This window comes from Leptonychotes weddellii, chromosome 10 (assembly GCF_054177405.1).
Source record: "Leptonychotes weddellii isolate Sample4059 chromosome 10, ASM5417740v2, whole genome shotgun sequence".
Lineage (NCBI taxonomy): Eukaryota > Metazoa > Chordata > Mammalia > Carnivora > Phocidae > Leptonychotes > Leptonychotes weddellii.
Genome location: NC_138378.1, coordinates 102,611,882 through 102,628,755, shown reverse-complemented (window position 1 = coordinate 102,628,755; position 16,874 = coordinate 102,611,882). Strand labels below are relative to the sequence as shown.

The 16,874-nt window shown below is 36.6% G+C and overlaps 2 protein-coding genes across 3 annotated transcripts in view; one reads left to right on the top strand and one right to left on the bottom strand.

Annotated features, from left to right (window-relative positions):
- SPDYA (speedy/RINGO cell cycle regulator family member A) overlaps window positions 1-4,202 on the top strand; it is a 32,291-nt gene extending 28,089 nt beyond the window's left edge. The window contains exon 7 of the mRNA XM_006741672.3: window positions 3,647-4,202. Coding sequence (XP_006741735.2) covers window positions 3,647-3,735 — 89 coding nt within the window. The 3' untranslated portion in view covers window positions 3,736-4,202. The remainder of the gene's footprint in view (window positions 1-3,646) is intronic.
- TRMT61B (tRNA methyltransferase 61B) lies at window positions 3,615-15,158 on the bottom strand. Of its 2 annotated transcripts, none has more exons than XM_081796985.1 (6): window positions 14,232-15,158; window positions 10,667-10,857; window positions 5,806-5,897; window positions 5,148-5,347; window positions 4,125-4,202; window positions 3,615-4,042 (listed from the first exon to the last, which is right to left on the bottom strand). In XM_081796985.1, the coding sequence occupies exons 1-6, from the start codon at window positions 14,329-14,331 to the stop codon at window positions 3,999-4,001; spliced, it is 705 nt and encodes a 234-aa protein (XP_081653111.1). In that variant the 5' UTR covers window positions 14,332-15,158; the 3' UTR covers window positions 3,615-3,998. The 2 variants fall into 2 exon arrangements, with proteins under 2 accessions (XP_081653111.1, XP_030893051.1); XM_031037191.2 differs by having other exon boundaries at window positions 5,121-5,347; window positions 14,232-15,127.
- Between the last annotated feature and the right edge of the window lie 1,716 nt (window positions 15,159-16,874).

The following is a 16,874-nucleotide window of genomic DNA, read 5'->3' as shown; positions in this document are numbered from 1 at the left end:
CTTTTCAGGTAAAAACCTGTTTTTCTACCTTTAAAAATTTCTTCTCAAAACATGTTCAGAAAACAAGTTTTACATAAACACGCTTATGACATTTATTAGGAACAAAATAGTTGTTATTTTGACAAGGTTGGGAGATAAAAGAGGCTTTTTTTTTTTTTAAGATTTTATTTATTTGAGAGAGAGAGAGTGAGAGAGCACAAGCAGGGGGAGCTGCAGAGAGAGGAGAAGCAGGCTCCCCGCTGAGTAGGGAGCCCTATGCGGGGCTCGATCCCAGGACCCTGGGGTCATGACCCAAGCCAAAGGCAGATGCTTAACTGACTAAGCCACCCAGGCGCCCCTAAATAAGGCATTCTTTACGAATTTATGTACCTCACAATCACCAATCTTGTACCAGGCATATTACAAAGGTAGTCTCATTTAACGCTGACCACCCCCCTCAAGAAATCTTTAAGTGGCATCATGACACACATTTTAGTGACAAACTCAGAAAAGTCACAGTTTCAAGGTAAAACAACAGCAACAACAAAAACAGCAAGATAGGACCCAGTTCTATCTGAATATATAGCCTATTTTTATACTAAATGACACTTTCTCTTTACCTTATGCTGTTTTAAGCTTTATGACACCTAAATTAATCTGAAACGTGAATATGCAGAGGACGCCTCAGATTTTAGAGTGAAGCCAAAGGAAAAAAGCAATATACCAAACCCTATTCCTGGATCACATAGGCAGGCATGGAACACTGCAACTGTTATATAATCTAAAACCAAATAATTTTTCCTCAAAAAAAAAATCCCTTTCTGAACTTATTTCAGTCACTACAACTGTTCTAGTCATGCAGATTTAAAATCCTAATACTTAAGACATAATGAGGGTTTATAAATTAATGATGTAATAGGGCAATGCTAATTATATGATCAACATTTGGGAACACAAAGATCCCAGAATTAATTTTGTAGGGTGAGAGACCTGTTGAAGACTTTTTAGAGGAAGTAGTATATGAGCTGAGCATTGACTAAGTCCTGCTTTGCCTAGCAAAGGAAGGGAAAGGGCTCCTGATAAACAGAGAAAACTTTGAAAATACATAGCTTCATTCTCTCTATATCCAATGAATCACCAGCTCATCTGGTTATTCCTTCACAATATTTTTTACATCTGCCCCTTTTCCTCACCTCATGGTTGTAGATTACTACCAATCAACTCATAAGGTATACTATGTGTCCTAATTCCTAATTCGCTTGTTTTTTCCTTCCTTTAAATACTCGTAGACTATAGACTTATAGACTAACTTTAAAAAAATACCTCCTTTTACATGACCATAGAATCTTCAGGCGTCCCCACTGCCTCTGAAGTACGGAGTTCAAACTCCAATTCTCCCACAGTCCATGAGCTATATTCCTAAATTTCTCCCTAGAACCAAGTCAACAGATAAAACAATACATGATCAAGTATAGGCTTATAGCCATCAGCACACTTTTACTGACCATTTACTGGGTGGAAAAGGTAGGACCTCTGGAAGGTACTAGGAAGACAGTTGAGTCAGTCACAAATCTGGAGGAGTTTACAGTATGGTAGATGAAAGCCAGATGTGCATTTAGGAAGCTAATTTTAGAAGATCGCATCTGTCGCATAAGTAAGACTGTAAACATGCTTAATGTTCTAGTGGAGACATGGAGAAAGGGCTTAAGCTGAATTTTAACCATATAAATAAATGCTTATTTGCTTATGTAGTTTGGTTTTCAATTTAGCTTAATATTAGAATGGACACTGTTAAAGAAGTCTTGTTCAATTCAACATCTATTGAGCACAGTGTACTGAACAGAAACTAATTATTCTACATGAAATAGGAGTAGAATGGGGCATCTGGGTGGCTCAGTCGGTTAAGTGTCTGACTTGATCTCAGCTCAGGTCTTGATCTCAGGGTCATGAGTTCAGGCTTCACATTGGGTCCCATGCCCAGCATGGAGCCTACTTAAAAAAAAAAAAAAAAGAAATAGTAGAAGGTACTACTTCTCTTCGCTCTTAAGCCAGCCCCTTCTCCAAGTAGTACAATTAGAGCTTGCATTCAAAACAATACATGAAGGACAGAATTTTATTACTGGTTAAATAGAAGGCAGAAGAAAGGGAATTTTTTTTTTTTTTTTTATTAGAGAGAGCGAGCACAAGCAGGGGGAGCATGAGAGGGAGAAGCAGGCTCCCCACTGAGCAAGGAGCCCAATGCGGGGCTCAATCCCAGGACCCTGGGATCACACCCTGAGCCAAAGGCAGACACTTAACCTACGAAGCCACTCAGGCACCCCAAAAGGGAAGTATTTCTTGACAGAACTTAAAATGTACTTCAGAGCTTCTAGATATCTGGTAATGTTATGAAAACTATAAAGCCATTATTACTGTATGAGTGTTCGGATAGTTACCATTTAGAAATATGACAACAGAAGACTACTCTGCTTATGATTCAATCAGTTTCTGAAATGCAGAGTGATTTTTTTTCAAAACACAGATCTAAACATGTTACCCGTCACTTCACTAAATCCTTCAGTGAGACTCCATTTTTCTTAGCATGGACAAACTCCTTAAGAGATATACAAGATCCTGCATGGCCTGACCCCTACCTATTTTTCCAGTCTCTTTCACTCAACCCCAGCATCGCTGGCCTTTTTGTTCTCATTTTCCCTGCTATAATTAGCTTGTACTTACCATTCGGGTCTCAGCTCAATTGTCACTTGCACAGGTAATTACTTAACCAGAGCAAAATCCCTATTATAGTACTCTGTACTTCTTTGGAGCATTTATAACAATTTTAATTTTATATTTGTGTGATTATTTAATGTCTAGACTTTTTTTAGACTATAGTCTAAAAAAGCAGAGATTTCATGTTAAAATTTTCCACATAATGAAAAATATGTAAAATGTTATTTAGAATATATATATTATTTTAAATAGCTCTAGCCTAAGGGATAAACCCAGGAATAGCAGCATTTATCTTCCCAGGCACTACCCTTTAAAACCTATAAAACATCTATATTTAAACAATAACCTAACCACTCTTAAGTTTTTGTTTATCTGTAAAATATGGATAACCTTAAAGATGAGCTACACATAATAAATGAAAAAACTTTATAAAGTTCTTAAAACAATGCAGGGCACCTGGTAAATGCTAAATAACTGATGCCTATGAATAATAAACCCCTAATTAATTCTGATGTTCTTTCAAATGAGTTAAAATGATTCTGAGAAGGATAAAAGAGATTCAAGAATTGTTACATCTTTTGTTATTTTTTTTTTTAAAGATTTTATTTATTTATTTGAGAGAGAGAATGAGAGAGAGAGAGAGAGAGCACATGAGAGGGGGGAGGGCCCGAGGGGGGAGAAGCAGACTCCCTGCTGAGCAGGGAGCCCGATGTGGGACTCGATCCCAGGACTCCAGGATCATGCCCTGAGCTGAAGGCAGTCGCTTATCCAACTGAGCCACCCAGGCGCCCCCTTTTGTTATAATTTTTAAGATGGTTATATCATTATCAGTTTTCTTCCTATTATTTACTATAACCCAGATTACTTTTTAAGATAGATACAAGCCATTAAAATATGTACTTAAAATACACAGATACATAAAATTTATCTTAAAATGCATATTTTATTTTGGTAGCCAATGACCATCAATCAAAGAAAGAAAAGAAAACTAATTTTATGAAGAAAGACAAATCTATGGAGTGGTTTACAGGAAGTGAAGAATGAGATGGCTCAACTAAACCAACTTGGAATCATTAACTACAAAATGTCAAATTAACTACAAGACAAGTGTCAAATGGGACATTTAAACAGTTTTGAAATGTTACACATCTTCCTTTAGCTTTTGTTATTTTTCAAAATTGTATGTAAAAGTTATACGATTCATAGTAATAGCTAACAATTCCAACCTATGAAAGTAGTGATTCACAATATAAAGTTCTATTTTGGTACTTTTCCATCTTCTAATCAGTTGCTGTCATCTGAGGTACTCAGTTATGTGGTGGTTTAAACTTCCTCAGCTTGACAAGAAAAGCTAATTTAAGGAGACAAAAAAGTAAGGTCATTACAAAATTAGAAGAAAACAACATTTAATATGGCCTGAAAACATCACTCACCTGTATGACCAGTTTGCCAGTGTACAGGTCTAGCAATATAGGGAAATGATCCGTATGGAAAATCAGAATGTGACTCTTCTGTTGTAGAACAAAATATATATTATAAGCTATATAAAATATTTTATAATTTGTTCATAAAACTGTTAAAATACAAACTACTGCCCCTTTAAGTTTTTTCTCTCAAACATTTTTTTTTCAGCATTTGTTTTGGAGCTACTCTGCTAGTTATCTTACAGAAACAATTTGTCAAGGATTAAATGATAAACTTATATGTGGTTTTATAACCAAATGGATAAGCCTATATATCATCAATCAATGGATATTTGAAAACTTGTTCATGGCCTAAATAATGACCATAATGATCATACAACAAGGACCTAAATTTAGCTCTTTGAGGAATTCCAGTAGCATCTTGGAAGTTGCTTTTTGGAATATTAGCTATTTGCATATCAGGTCCTATTAAATTCTTTCCCTTCAGTAATAATCACTGACCTAAATTAAAAACATCCTTTAATATATTTAAGGTATTTCATAAGCCGACCTCCTTGATACAAAAATATCAATTCTTCAAAGGTATCAGAATTTTACATAAAAGGCAAGAAAAGTCATTTTTCTGCCCCTTAGAGATTTTAATTTAACAGAATAAATACATTTCAATTTCTCTAGGGAAAAAGAACAAATCCCTCAGAAATAGTTTTGTTTTTTTGTTTTTTTTTTTTAAGATTTTATTTATTTGCGAGTGAGAGAATGAGAGACAGAGAACATGAGAGGGGGGAGGGTCAGAGGGAGAAGCAGACTCCCTGCCGAGCAGGGAGCCCAATGTGGGACTCGATCCCGGGACTCGAGGATCATGACCTGAGCCGAAGGCAGTCGCTTAACCAACTGAGCCACCCAGGCGCCCCCCTCAGAAATAGTTTTATAATCATTGGTCAGTACACTCAGGAACCTATCCTCCATTTATTATTATAAACATGATGAAATAAAATCGAACCTCACCATGGTCATCCTCTTGAAACATCTCACCTTCAATTCTAATTTTCTTTTGAGAATGTAATTGTAAATCTGTGTTGATTTTAGGTTCTATTTTTTGAGCTAAAGTTCCATTTTTCTGTTTTGCGAGGCAAACCAACCAATCTCTGACAATGACTTCACTTATCTTTTCACATGAGAGAGCAAGTTCACAGATGCGAATTCCATCTAAAAGTTCAATAACCTGTGTGATACTTTTAGAAAAGTGAAAAAAGTACTTTAAATTTCTATTACAATAATAACTTGATACTTATTTTAAGTTCACTATACCTCTTAACCCAAATTTAAATGCTATAGTTAAACCAAAGGGGAAATATAAACATGCAAGTTAGATCACATAACATGCAATTTCATAGACTACTAAGTAAAAAAAATATATATACAGAGACTATGATTTAACATTATTGTTCACATTACACTTTTAAAAACTTTTCTTCTAAATTGTAAGAAAGATGCATCTTATTTTACCATTCAGGTAAAGGGTGATTTAAACAGCAATATAAATTAATTGGGACATACGTCGTTTCAAAACAGTTTTACAAGATGACATATATACCTAATTCGGTTACAAAATGAACATTGTAGTCAACTACTTGAGACAAAACAAAAGTGTGTTTAAAATCACATTACAAAGAATAGCCACATTACTCACTTCGCTAGATATACAGCACACACACCACCCTGTTTAAGATTTGGATATAAAACAGGCAAAGCAACTTGAGGATTCAACATGTCCAAAGCTACCTGTCAGGGGGAAAGCAAATCAGACTGAGTTTTGTTTAAACAAAGCACAGGTCTTCTTTCTTACTGCGGTAAAATGATACACCTTTGGAAAGCAATTACCCAGTTAAAGTCTTCATTTTTTTAAACTCTAGTACTATTAGCTGTCATTTTGCTGTTCTCAAAAAGGCATATTTATTATTATACAATGTGTCACAATACTTGACTACATGAAAATCATAATGGCGTGTCTTGCACTTGACAATATCAATAATACAGGAATCTTTCTTCAGCTATATCTCATATACACATATATACATACAAATGCATACGTATATATAAAAGTTTTAATGCTTTAGTTCAGATTTTGGCAGCAAATTCACATGATCTCAAATATGTATTTCTATGTGCAAAAGGTAAGTTATGAGTATTAATTTTAGAGATTCTAAAATGCAAGAATCCTGACTTAGTTCTTTATTCCTCATCCATTTGCAGAATACAGAACTGTACTCATAAAAGATGTCAAATGAATACAATGAGTAAATGAAATTTAAAAAACAAAGTCATTTACAACAAAACAAATATGGTCAAAATAGAAAACAAAGTGGCTTTTATTGATGAAGAACTCTGGAAAGCTAAGAGTAGTTGGCACATCAACATATTTACTAAATTAGAAATTATTCCATTATTTGTTTTTTTAAATAGTATTAATGGGTCATCATTCATTATTAATTCATTCACCAAATATTTATTGAGCACCTTCCATGTGCCAAGCATTTTGCTAAGTAGTAAGGATATATAACAGGAGCTTATATTCTATTTTGTTTCAAGGGACCATATATTCTAATAAAGGGACAGACATTAAACAAAAATCCAATAAATATGTAAGTCAGAGGAGGATAAGTGACATGATGAACTTCAGAATTATAAAGCAGAATATAAGGGGCAGAGAGTAATGGAAAGGAAGTGCTATTTTATATGTAGGCTGGTCAGTGGAGAGACCTGAAGAAAATGATTAAGCTTACCCTGTGGAAATATAGGGTGGAAGTGTGCTCCAGATGGACAGACAGCAAGTACAAATGCTCTTGAGACTGTAAGACACTTGGTGAGTGTGAGAAGGCCACTGTTGCAGTGGAGACAAAAGGGGGAAAACGCTAAGAGACGAACTGTGAGTGTACAATCAGGGGCATAAGTACATTCTGACTTATTCGTTCAATCTACACATAGAAAAGACTGGGAGAAGGCAAGGAAGGATGACGATGACTTGCAATAGTAAATAGCACTAGATATGATAACAAGTGGTATATATTTTGAAAAGATAGAGTCAATTAGAATTAGGATTGGTTGTAGGATAGGAGAGTAAGAGGAGTCAGGATGAATCCAGTGTTTTTAGCCTATGCCACTGAAAGGACGGAGACGTCATTTTCTAGTAAGGAAAATGGTGAAGACTATGGGAAGGGCAGGCTTGGCAGAAATAATCAAGAATTCAGGTTTGGACAGGAGTTTAAAATGCCTATTCAATTTCAAGGAAAGATCTCAATGACTGAATCAAAGGGTCAACATGATAAATATAAATGGGCTTCTTCGGCTGTAGTTTGTCTATGTTACTGACAAGGACCAAAAATCAGATAACCAAGAAACTTGCCAATCCTCTTGAATACTCTATTTTCAATTAACATTTCCATTCATCCAGTCACTCAAACCAGAAACTTGTTGAGAGTCATCATTTTCTTTACCTTGAATTCTCTTTTGAGAATCTGTGGGGTTTAGTTGTTTCCGTTTGGATTAAAATTATCCAGCCCCACAAACCTACCTATTAAGTATTTCTCAAATTCATCCTGCTGCTAATGCCTTAGATCAGGACCTTATTGTATCTTATTGTAACATTACAATAGCTCTCTACATAGACTCACAGCCTTATTCTTCCACCAGAATTACTCTAAAATGGAAGAGTATACTTATCTTGATGAGTACTGACTAATACATGGAATTGCTGAATCACTATATTGTACACCTGAAATGAATCGCTGTACGTTAACTATACTGGAATTTAAAAAAAAATGAATTACTTTAAAATAGGAATCTGGACATTCTGCTCCCCACTTAGGAACTCATCAGTAGTTCCCATTATCTGTAAGAAAATGTCTCTATGCCCTAGCTTAGTATACATACAAGTGTTCTTCATTATCTAGCCCCTTAAGACTGCATTTGCAGCTTCACCTCATGATACCCAATTTCTACAGCCATGGTGTTCAATGCTTCTGAGTCTTTCCAGTAATTGTTTGTCTATCTTCTAGACTGAAAGCTCCTTTAAATGTGTAATTCACTTTTGTCTTAGCATAGTACATGGCATATAGCAGGTCTTTAATAAATGCTTGTTGAATCAAGAAACAGTGGTTCAATAATTCAGAAAATGATGATAATCCCCCAGTTAATGAGTAAGGTACATTCCATGAAAGAGGTGACCTTTGATCTAAACTTTGAGGGGAAAATAGAATTTAAACAGGTAGAGAAAAGGAAAGAAATAATAATGATGAAAGTCATAGCTAATAATTCTTTAATGCTTACTATACACCAGGCACTGTTCTATGCACTTTATATGAAGTATCTTATTTAATCCTCAACAACTCTATGAAATATGAACTATTATTATCATTCCTGTTTAATATGTGAGAGAACTGAGGCACAGAAAGATTAAGTAACTTATCCAAGATCATCTTGGCTATTATGGGAGCCCAAGAGTGAACCAGGCTGAATGGATGCCAAAACTTAGTTCCCTCTTCCCCTCTCCCTTTCTCTCCTCAGGTAATCACTGTCCTGAAGTTGGTAATGTTCCCAAATAATTTATACTTTCACAACATATGTATATAGCTATAAACAGTACATGGTACTGTTTTGTGTAGTTTTAAATTTTACCTATGTGTGGCCATTCCATACATATTCTTTTATAATGATTTTTTTCACTAAGCACCATGTCTGAGATTTACTGATGTAGATATAGTACATTTATTTCACTATGTTAAATAATACTATTTTTAGTATTCCATTGTGTCCATTCATCTTCTGATGGTTAGGCTTTTTAAAATTCGTTAAAAATATTTTACTAGACATTTTTTTTCTCCTTTTGTTCTCTGTCTTTGTAGTTTAACACCTTATTTGTTCAATTTACCATCATTTTGGATGGCAGGAGTATGGCTCCTCCTCCTACATTTTCTCATACTGGCAATCATCTGACACTATTACTCAAGAGAGTCCATCGAATAAATCTAGTAAGGAATATTCTTTCTTTTAGATCAGGGATGGTTCAACAGGTTTCTACAAAGCTTCAATGATATCATTAAAGTCCTTTGTTGTTTCATGATCATCAAGCAAACTTTTTTTTTTTTTTAAAGATTTTATTTATTTATTCATGAGAGACAGAGAGAGAGACAGAGGCAGAGGGAGAAGCAGGCTCCCTGCGGTGCAGGGAGCCCAATGCGGGACTCGATCCCAGGACCCTGGGATCATGACCTGAGCCGAAGGCAGATGCTTAACCGACTGAGCCACCCAGGCGTCCCCATCAAGCAAACTTCTGATGACCAATTAACCTTCCAGGTATCTGTAACATTCTTATGGATGGCCTATGTAGAGAAACTCCTTTTTTCTGGCCCTTACTGAGGTGTAATATGCAAGCCAAACAAGGATGAGGAAAAAGAACTGTGGTCTTTGTGTCCAGGAATCTGAGTCACCAAAACCACAGACTTTATTAACATTAGAGATAGGAACCAGTCCTGATAAAAAAATCTCTTTGAACTTCATTTTTCAACTAGTTTTCCTCAGAAAATGATAAAATAATCCAACTTTCCAACAGCCAATTAAAAAAAGCAAAGATGACCTAGACCTCAGTCTGTAGTGCCAAGCTATGAAATGATAATGGAATCATCAAGGATAAGAAACTTACACTAGAATTCTGAAACTCTGAAGCCAACTAATACCTCCATGTCCCACATTTCTACCATCACTGGTCACAGCCTAAAATATCCCCTCATCATCTATCCTTTTATCTTCATACTACTCTGTTTCTTCTCCCTAACTCAACCTCTCACTGTTCCTCCTCCTCACAAATCCATCCACTCCACTTTCTGGAGGTATGCTCATAATAAATGCCCCCAAACTCAGTATCTTTAATGAACACTCATCTACATCCTCATGTTAACTGTCTAAAGATGCCTCTTGCCTGTTCCCCAACAGATGAGGGCTATTCCCCCAAATCTCACAACATGAAGTCAGGCACTGGGATCAATATGCTCCCAAAGCTGCTCCTAAATTATTATTCCTTTATCCTAGAAATGCTGAGGTTCATGATGCTCAACTACTCCTCTTACTATCTGGTCATTACCCCACATTGATTAACAGCTTTGGCACCTGATTCAGTATGTCTCTCTGCTCTAAATTCTACATGATATTAAAAGAAAATATTCCTCCTACTCCTACAGATAGAAATGGGGCAAATAGGGCGCCTGGGTGGCTCAGTTGGTTAAGCGGCTGCCTTCGGCTCAGGTCATGATCCCAGGGTCCTGGCATCGAGTCCCGCATCGGGCTCCCTGCTCGGCGGGGGGTCTGCTTCTCCCTCTGACCCTCTTCCCTCCCGTGCTCTCTGTCTCTCATTCTCTCTCAAATAAATAAATAAAATCTTTAAAAAAAAGAAATGGGGCAAATAATGAAGAGTCTTTTCCATACAAAAGAAGTGTGATCCTTGTTTTCTATGTAGTCAGTATTAGATAATATCATAGGACCTACTTTAGAAAACTTACCGCATCAAATGTTAAAGTTTTTATGTCTTCAGTTGCTCCTAAAATATCCTTATGAATAAAATTCACATTGTCTGGCCACTCTTCTACATGACTCATTTTCCATGAATCACACCACTTTTTATAATTCTTCTTAGCCAATTCATGGTGGTCTTTTCGTATTTCAAAACTTATGACTCGTCCTTGTGATCCAACTTAATTAAAAAAAAAAGAACTTATGATATTTCATTGTATTGTATCATTTCATAAAAGAATGTAAAGAATTATTCTGCAAAGGTATTACACTGATGTGAAAAAATAATTCAAATAGTTCAGGGTTAGAAAACTCTCTATCCCATCCCAGATCCTTAATCAATTTTCCTCTCCAGAGGCAACCATATTACCAGTTATTTACCCTTCACAAGATAGCTGGTGCCAACTGTCTTTCCCTGCCTTTAACACACACTAAAACATACAGGTATTATATATACTGTTCTATACTTTCCTTCTACTTACCAATGTTATTTCAGTGATTAATAATCTACTATATTCCTTTTAAGAGCTATTATGTTCCATTGTATGGCTATGCCATAGTTTATTTAAATCATCATCTACTGATGAACATTTAGCTTGTTTCTAGTCTTATGCTATAACAATACTGCAATGAAAATTGTTGCCTAAACCTTTGTATCCATGAAAAGACAAAGTCCTCAAAATGAAATTACTAGCTCAAAAGGTATGTGAATTTTTTATTTTGAAAATTATTATCAAATTATCCTCCAAAAAAATAATACCAATTTACACTCTACCAACAATGTAGTAGAGTGCCTATTTCTCCATACTTTCTCCAACAAAGAGTTTTCAAATTTTTATCTGTGTCAATCTAAAAACTGAATAGAGGGGCAGCTGGGTGGCTCAGTTGGTTGAGTAACTGTCTTTGGCTCAGGTCATGATCCCGGGCTCCTGGGATCGCGTCCCACATGGGGCTCCCTGCTGAGCAGGGAGCCTGCTTCTCCCTCTCTCTCTCCCTCTGTGCTCTCTCTCTCAAATAAATAAATAAAATCTTTAAAAAAAATTAAAAAATAAAAACTGGATATAGTTTATCATTGTAGTTGTAATTTACATTTCTTTTGTAATGGATGAAGTTAGGCATTTCATATATTTAAAATATATTTGTATTTTTGTGTGTGTCTGAAGAACTTTTAAACTGTCTAGCATAGTAATAGTGCAGCTTCTGCAGAAGACTATTTGCATTTTAATTAAAGGCAATTAATTTTCCACCCACCTCTATTTGAGGTGATTTGGTATCATTTGGGAGTTGTCCTAGATCGGTAAGTCTATAGTTTACTAATGAAAAGTTTAAATTCTAGAATGTCTTTTGAAATATAACTCCAGCTGCAGTTCATCATGTTCTCAAGGGACAGAATTTAATGTTAACATTAGCATAAGCTAAACAATTGGAAAGTAAAATTATGGAGAAAAAATCCATCGCAAAGGTAAATAGCAATAATTTCTTGATCACTCATAGTTTGGGATTATTCATGCCATGACATGCCTCTGATACTACAGATATTAGAAATATGGGCACTCCTCCTCTCTCACAAATTTTTATAAATTCACTCTGTCAAATGCACTTAGGATTTAGTTACTAATTGCGAAGAAATTACTGCCTTTAACTACGTACAGAAAAGAATCAAAAAAAGATTTGAGGAGGCCAGCATGAATTTCCTGACCTAGCATAAACTGGATTATGTTTGTATGTGATGGCATTAGGTGAAAGAACAAAGGGTTTAAGTTTAATTCAGTATATTTTTATCTGTTTCTTTATAAAATCTACCCACATACACCTTATGACAGCTCTAACAAAGTTTATTATTGAAAAAAGAATACACTAATAAAGAACATGAAAAGGCTCAGTCACTGTTCAGCAGTCTATCATTCACTGAGGAAGGACAACTGCACAAGCAGCCAGAACAGCCAAAGCAACCCTGACACTCCAAGGAATCAAACAGTCAACAGGAGCAATAATCAATTAAAATAACAGTAACCAGAAATCAAGTGATGGGAACATGAACAGATATTTATGTTTACTGTATACCTCTTGATTTTTGATCAGGTGCTACCCTCAAGCAGTACTTTTTTTTTTTTTTTTTAAGATTTTATTTATTTATTTTACAGAGAGAGATATAGCGAGAGCAGGAACACAAGCAGGGGGAGTGGAAGAGGAAGAAGCAGGCTTCCTGCCGAGCAGGGAGCCCGATGTGGGACTCGATCCCAGGACCCTGGGATCATGACCTGAGCCGAAGGCAGACGCTTAACGACTGAGCCACCCAGGCGCCCCGCTCAAGCAGTACTTTTACCAACTGACAATTTTTAGAGACTTTGCAGCTGACCGCCCTCTACATTCTATATTCTCTCATATTGAGTATTCATCGGGAATTGTTATTAACAAAAAACATGTACACATATGAACCAAAAGACAAATACAAGAATGTTCAGAGCAGCACTATTCATAATATTCAACTCAAATGCCCACTGACAGAATGGATAAGCTGTAATTTGTTTATAAAATGGAGTAACTATATAGCCACTAAAATGAAAGAACTGCTACATGCAATGGCTGACTCTCACAAACAGAATGTTGAAAAGGAGCCACATTCAAGAGTACATACTGTATGATTCCTTTTATACAAGGTTCAAAACAGGCAAAACTAATCAATGATGGTAAAAGGCAGAACAGTGGTTACCTTTAGGGAGAATCGATTATGACTAAGAGGAAACATGAGGAAGTTTCTGTGATGCAGCAACATTCCGTCTTGATCTGAGTGATAACTACTTGAGTATTAAAAATTCTTTGAGGGGGGCACCTGGGTGGCTCAGTCATTAAGCGTCTGCCTTCGGCTCAGGTCATGATCCCAGGGTCCTGGGATCGAGTCCCGCATCGGGCTCCCTGCTCCGCAGGGAGCCTGCTTCTCCCTCTCCCACTCCCCCGCTTGTGTTCCCTCGCTGTGTCCCTCTCTGTCAAATAAATAAATAAAATCTTTAATAAATAAATAAATGAATAAAAATTCTTTGAGGGTCTACACACTTATGATCTATGCACTATAGCTATGTTATGTCCCAATAAAAAGTTTAGTTTAAAAAAAAGGAAGAAGCCTTAAAACACATGGAGGGTGCAAGAGAAAGCACAGAAAATGGAGAGAGGGCTAGAGGGAGAATGACTAGAATAAGCGTACAAGGTGGAAAGAAAAATAGTTGCTTGCATTTGGTTTCATCACAAAGTTATGTGAATATTTTCTTTTCTTTTTTTTTAAGATTTTATTTATTTATTCATGAGACACAGAGAGACAGAGAGACAGACAGAGCGAGAGAGAGGCTCCCCACAGAGCAGGGAGCCCAATGCGGGACTTGATCCCAGAACCCTGGGATCACAACCTGAGCCGAAGGCAGCCACTTAACCGACTGAGCCACCCAGGCGCCCTGTGAATATTTTCTAAGACATCTTTATCCACTTAACTTTCTGTTATTATGAAAGATTGAATATTTTCTTTGCCCATCTAAATTCAGCTCATTTCTCCCAATCTCTTACCTGCTTTGGATAAAAATAAGCTCATTCCACCAGAGCCTGAGCCAGCTTCCAAAACAGTATCACCTGGGTGGATATCCATCATCAACAGTATCATACTCATATCCTATGATTGAAGCATAGTATGGGTGACTCAGTGACCAATAAATATGTACTAAGCACAGACTCTTATCAAACACTATGTTGGACTTGGAAAGAAAGGAGTGAAAAAAGAGTATTAAAATCTGGCCCGGCCTACCAAGAGTTGATATTTTACTTGATGAAATAAGAGATTCAAGAATCAACTAGCAAATAAAGCAGCACTTCAGCATAATACCAAAATTATAGACAATAAGTAGCAATAGGAGCTCAGAGAACAGAGATATCAGAAGAAGGCCCTAGCTTAAAGACACAGAGAGTTTAAGGAAACAATCACGAAGTAGAAACAGTATTAAATAAAACAGAGGTAGAATAAACAGTTTGCTCATCTCAGAAGAAGAGAAAAAGAGAGAACTGAATGCCAGGCTAAAGCACTTGAACTTGACCTGGTCAGTAACTGGGGCATGTCACCAAGGTAATATAAATGGCATTTTATGAAGATTAATCTGACAGGGAAATGCAGAATATACTAGAGAAGAGAGAAATTAGAAGCAGTAAGACCAGTTAGGAAGTATTACATAATCTCTGCATGAAACGAAATGAACTTCTCATTTAGCATTAGGATACCAGTAATAGATAGGACCTATTTCACAAACGCTATAATTGAAGAATCGTTAACAGGAATATCATGGATGATAGTAATAAGGGCTATTTATTGAAACTTTACCATGTGCCAGGCTTCTTTAAGTATGCAAATTGCTTTCATAATCTTATTAATCAAGATAATAATATGAGAAAAGTATCATCATCCCCGGGCGCCTGGGTGGCTCAGTCATTAAGCGTCTGCCTTCGGCTCAGGTCATGATCCCAGCGTCCTGGGATCGAGTCCCACATCGGGCTCCCTGCTCGGCAGGAAGCCTGCTTCTCCCTCTCCCACTCCCCCTGCTTGTGTTCTTGCTCTTGCTGTCTCTCTCTCTGTCAAATAAATAAATAAAATCTTTAAAAAAAAAAAAAAAGTATCATCATCCCCATTATAAAGACAAATCAATGACGTTAAGTAATTTCCCCAAAGTCACACAGCCAGGAATTAAGTGGGGAAGTCAGGAGTAGAATGGATGTTGAACTCACAAAGACCATGCCGTTGATCATTACACTACACCACGTTATATAGAAAATTTTAAACATTAGCATTTATTTCAACACTCCCCCATCTGAACCTTCAAAGTTGCTAATAAATAAGCAGCACATCTGGTAAGTTTTTACTAGCTTTTCCTTCTCTGGAAAAAGCTGCTGTGAAAATTCTTAAAGAGGAGGTTTCTAGGATCCTCTTGAGTAAAAAAAAAAATTGTATATTAAATATATGTTTGGTTGCATAAGAAAATGTTTAACAGGTACAGTTGTCTAATTAAAAGCCAAAATGTATTTTCTAAAATGCAGGGCTAAGGCTTGGACCAAATGATATACAGACACGTAATTTTTAAGATGTATTAGTCCAAAAGTTTCATTCACAAATGCTGAGTCTTTCAGACATACATTTCTCCTCCCACATGCCAGGCACCCACAGAAGTGGGAGCAGTTTAGGTAGTCATATCAATGGAATGTCCTGCAGAAGGCAGTTCAATTTTTTGGGATCATTTATATAAGATAAAGAACCCTACTATTATGAAATAAAAAACGAGCACACTTTAGCTTTTGCTTCCTGCTATTCAGGTTACATGGTATCAATGGGATGAGTTTTTTTTTTTTTTAAAGATTTTATTTATTTATTCATGAGAGACAGAGAGAGAGAGGCAGAGGGAGAAGCAGGATCCCAAGGAGTAGGGAGCCCGATGCAGGACTCAATCCCAGGACCCTGGGATCATGACCCAAGCCGAAGGCAGACGCTTCAGCATCTGAGCCACCCAGGTGCCCTGGGATGAGTTTTCTAGACTTTATTTCACTATATACATCCTAGCACTTTCAATTCAAAACTTAGGTGGGACATTTGCATTTATTAATTTCCCTGCCTCTTCCCAAAAGGGATTTAAAGCTATTGGGAGAGTCCTTCAAAGTTACAAACTATCATTCTTCTATTGAGTTTTCTGCACATTTTAGAACTTCAGGTAACAACAACCCTTTCCAACTTCCATTTTTTTTCTCAACATGAATTCCAATCTCCTGATTAATTCAGTAATATAAATCTAATCCTCAGCCTAAAGTTTTATTTTTTTTAAAGATTTTATTTATTTATTTAATTGACAGAGAGAGAGAGAGACAGCGAGAGAGGGAACACAAGCAGGGGGAGTGGGAGAGGGAGAAGCAGGCTTCCCACGGAGCAGGGAGCCCAATGCGGGGCTCGATCCCAGGACCCTGGGATCATGACCTGAGCCGAAGGCAGTCGCTTAACCGACTGAGCCACCCAGGCGCCCCAGCCTAAAGTTTTAATAAGTAGGCTGCACTTTAGGGTTCATTAAGCTGCAAAAATTTCTATTCCCCAGTCGTTCTTCTGTAAGTGCTACAATCATGCACATCAGCAGGAAAGTTTAATTTAAAAATTTGGGGGGCGCCTGGGTGGCTCAGTTGGTTAAG

Excerpts from the sequence above, each read along its gene's own strand:
- TRMT61B (XM_031037191.2), bottom strand. The coding sequence starts at position 14,331 with ATGAGTATGATACTGTTGATGATGGATATCCACCCAGGTGATACTGTT. Across the intron at positions 10,858-14,231 it reads CTTATTTTTATCCAAAGCAG|TTGGATCACAAGGACGAGTC; the intron begins GTAAGAGATTGG and ends TTTTTAATTAAG. Across the intron at positions 4,203-5,120 it reads GTTTCAAGAGGATGACCATG|AAGAGTCACATTCTGATTTT; the intron begins GTGAGGTTCGAT and ends GTTCTACAACAG.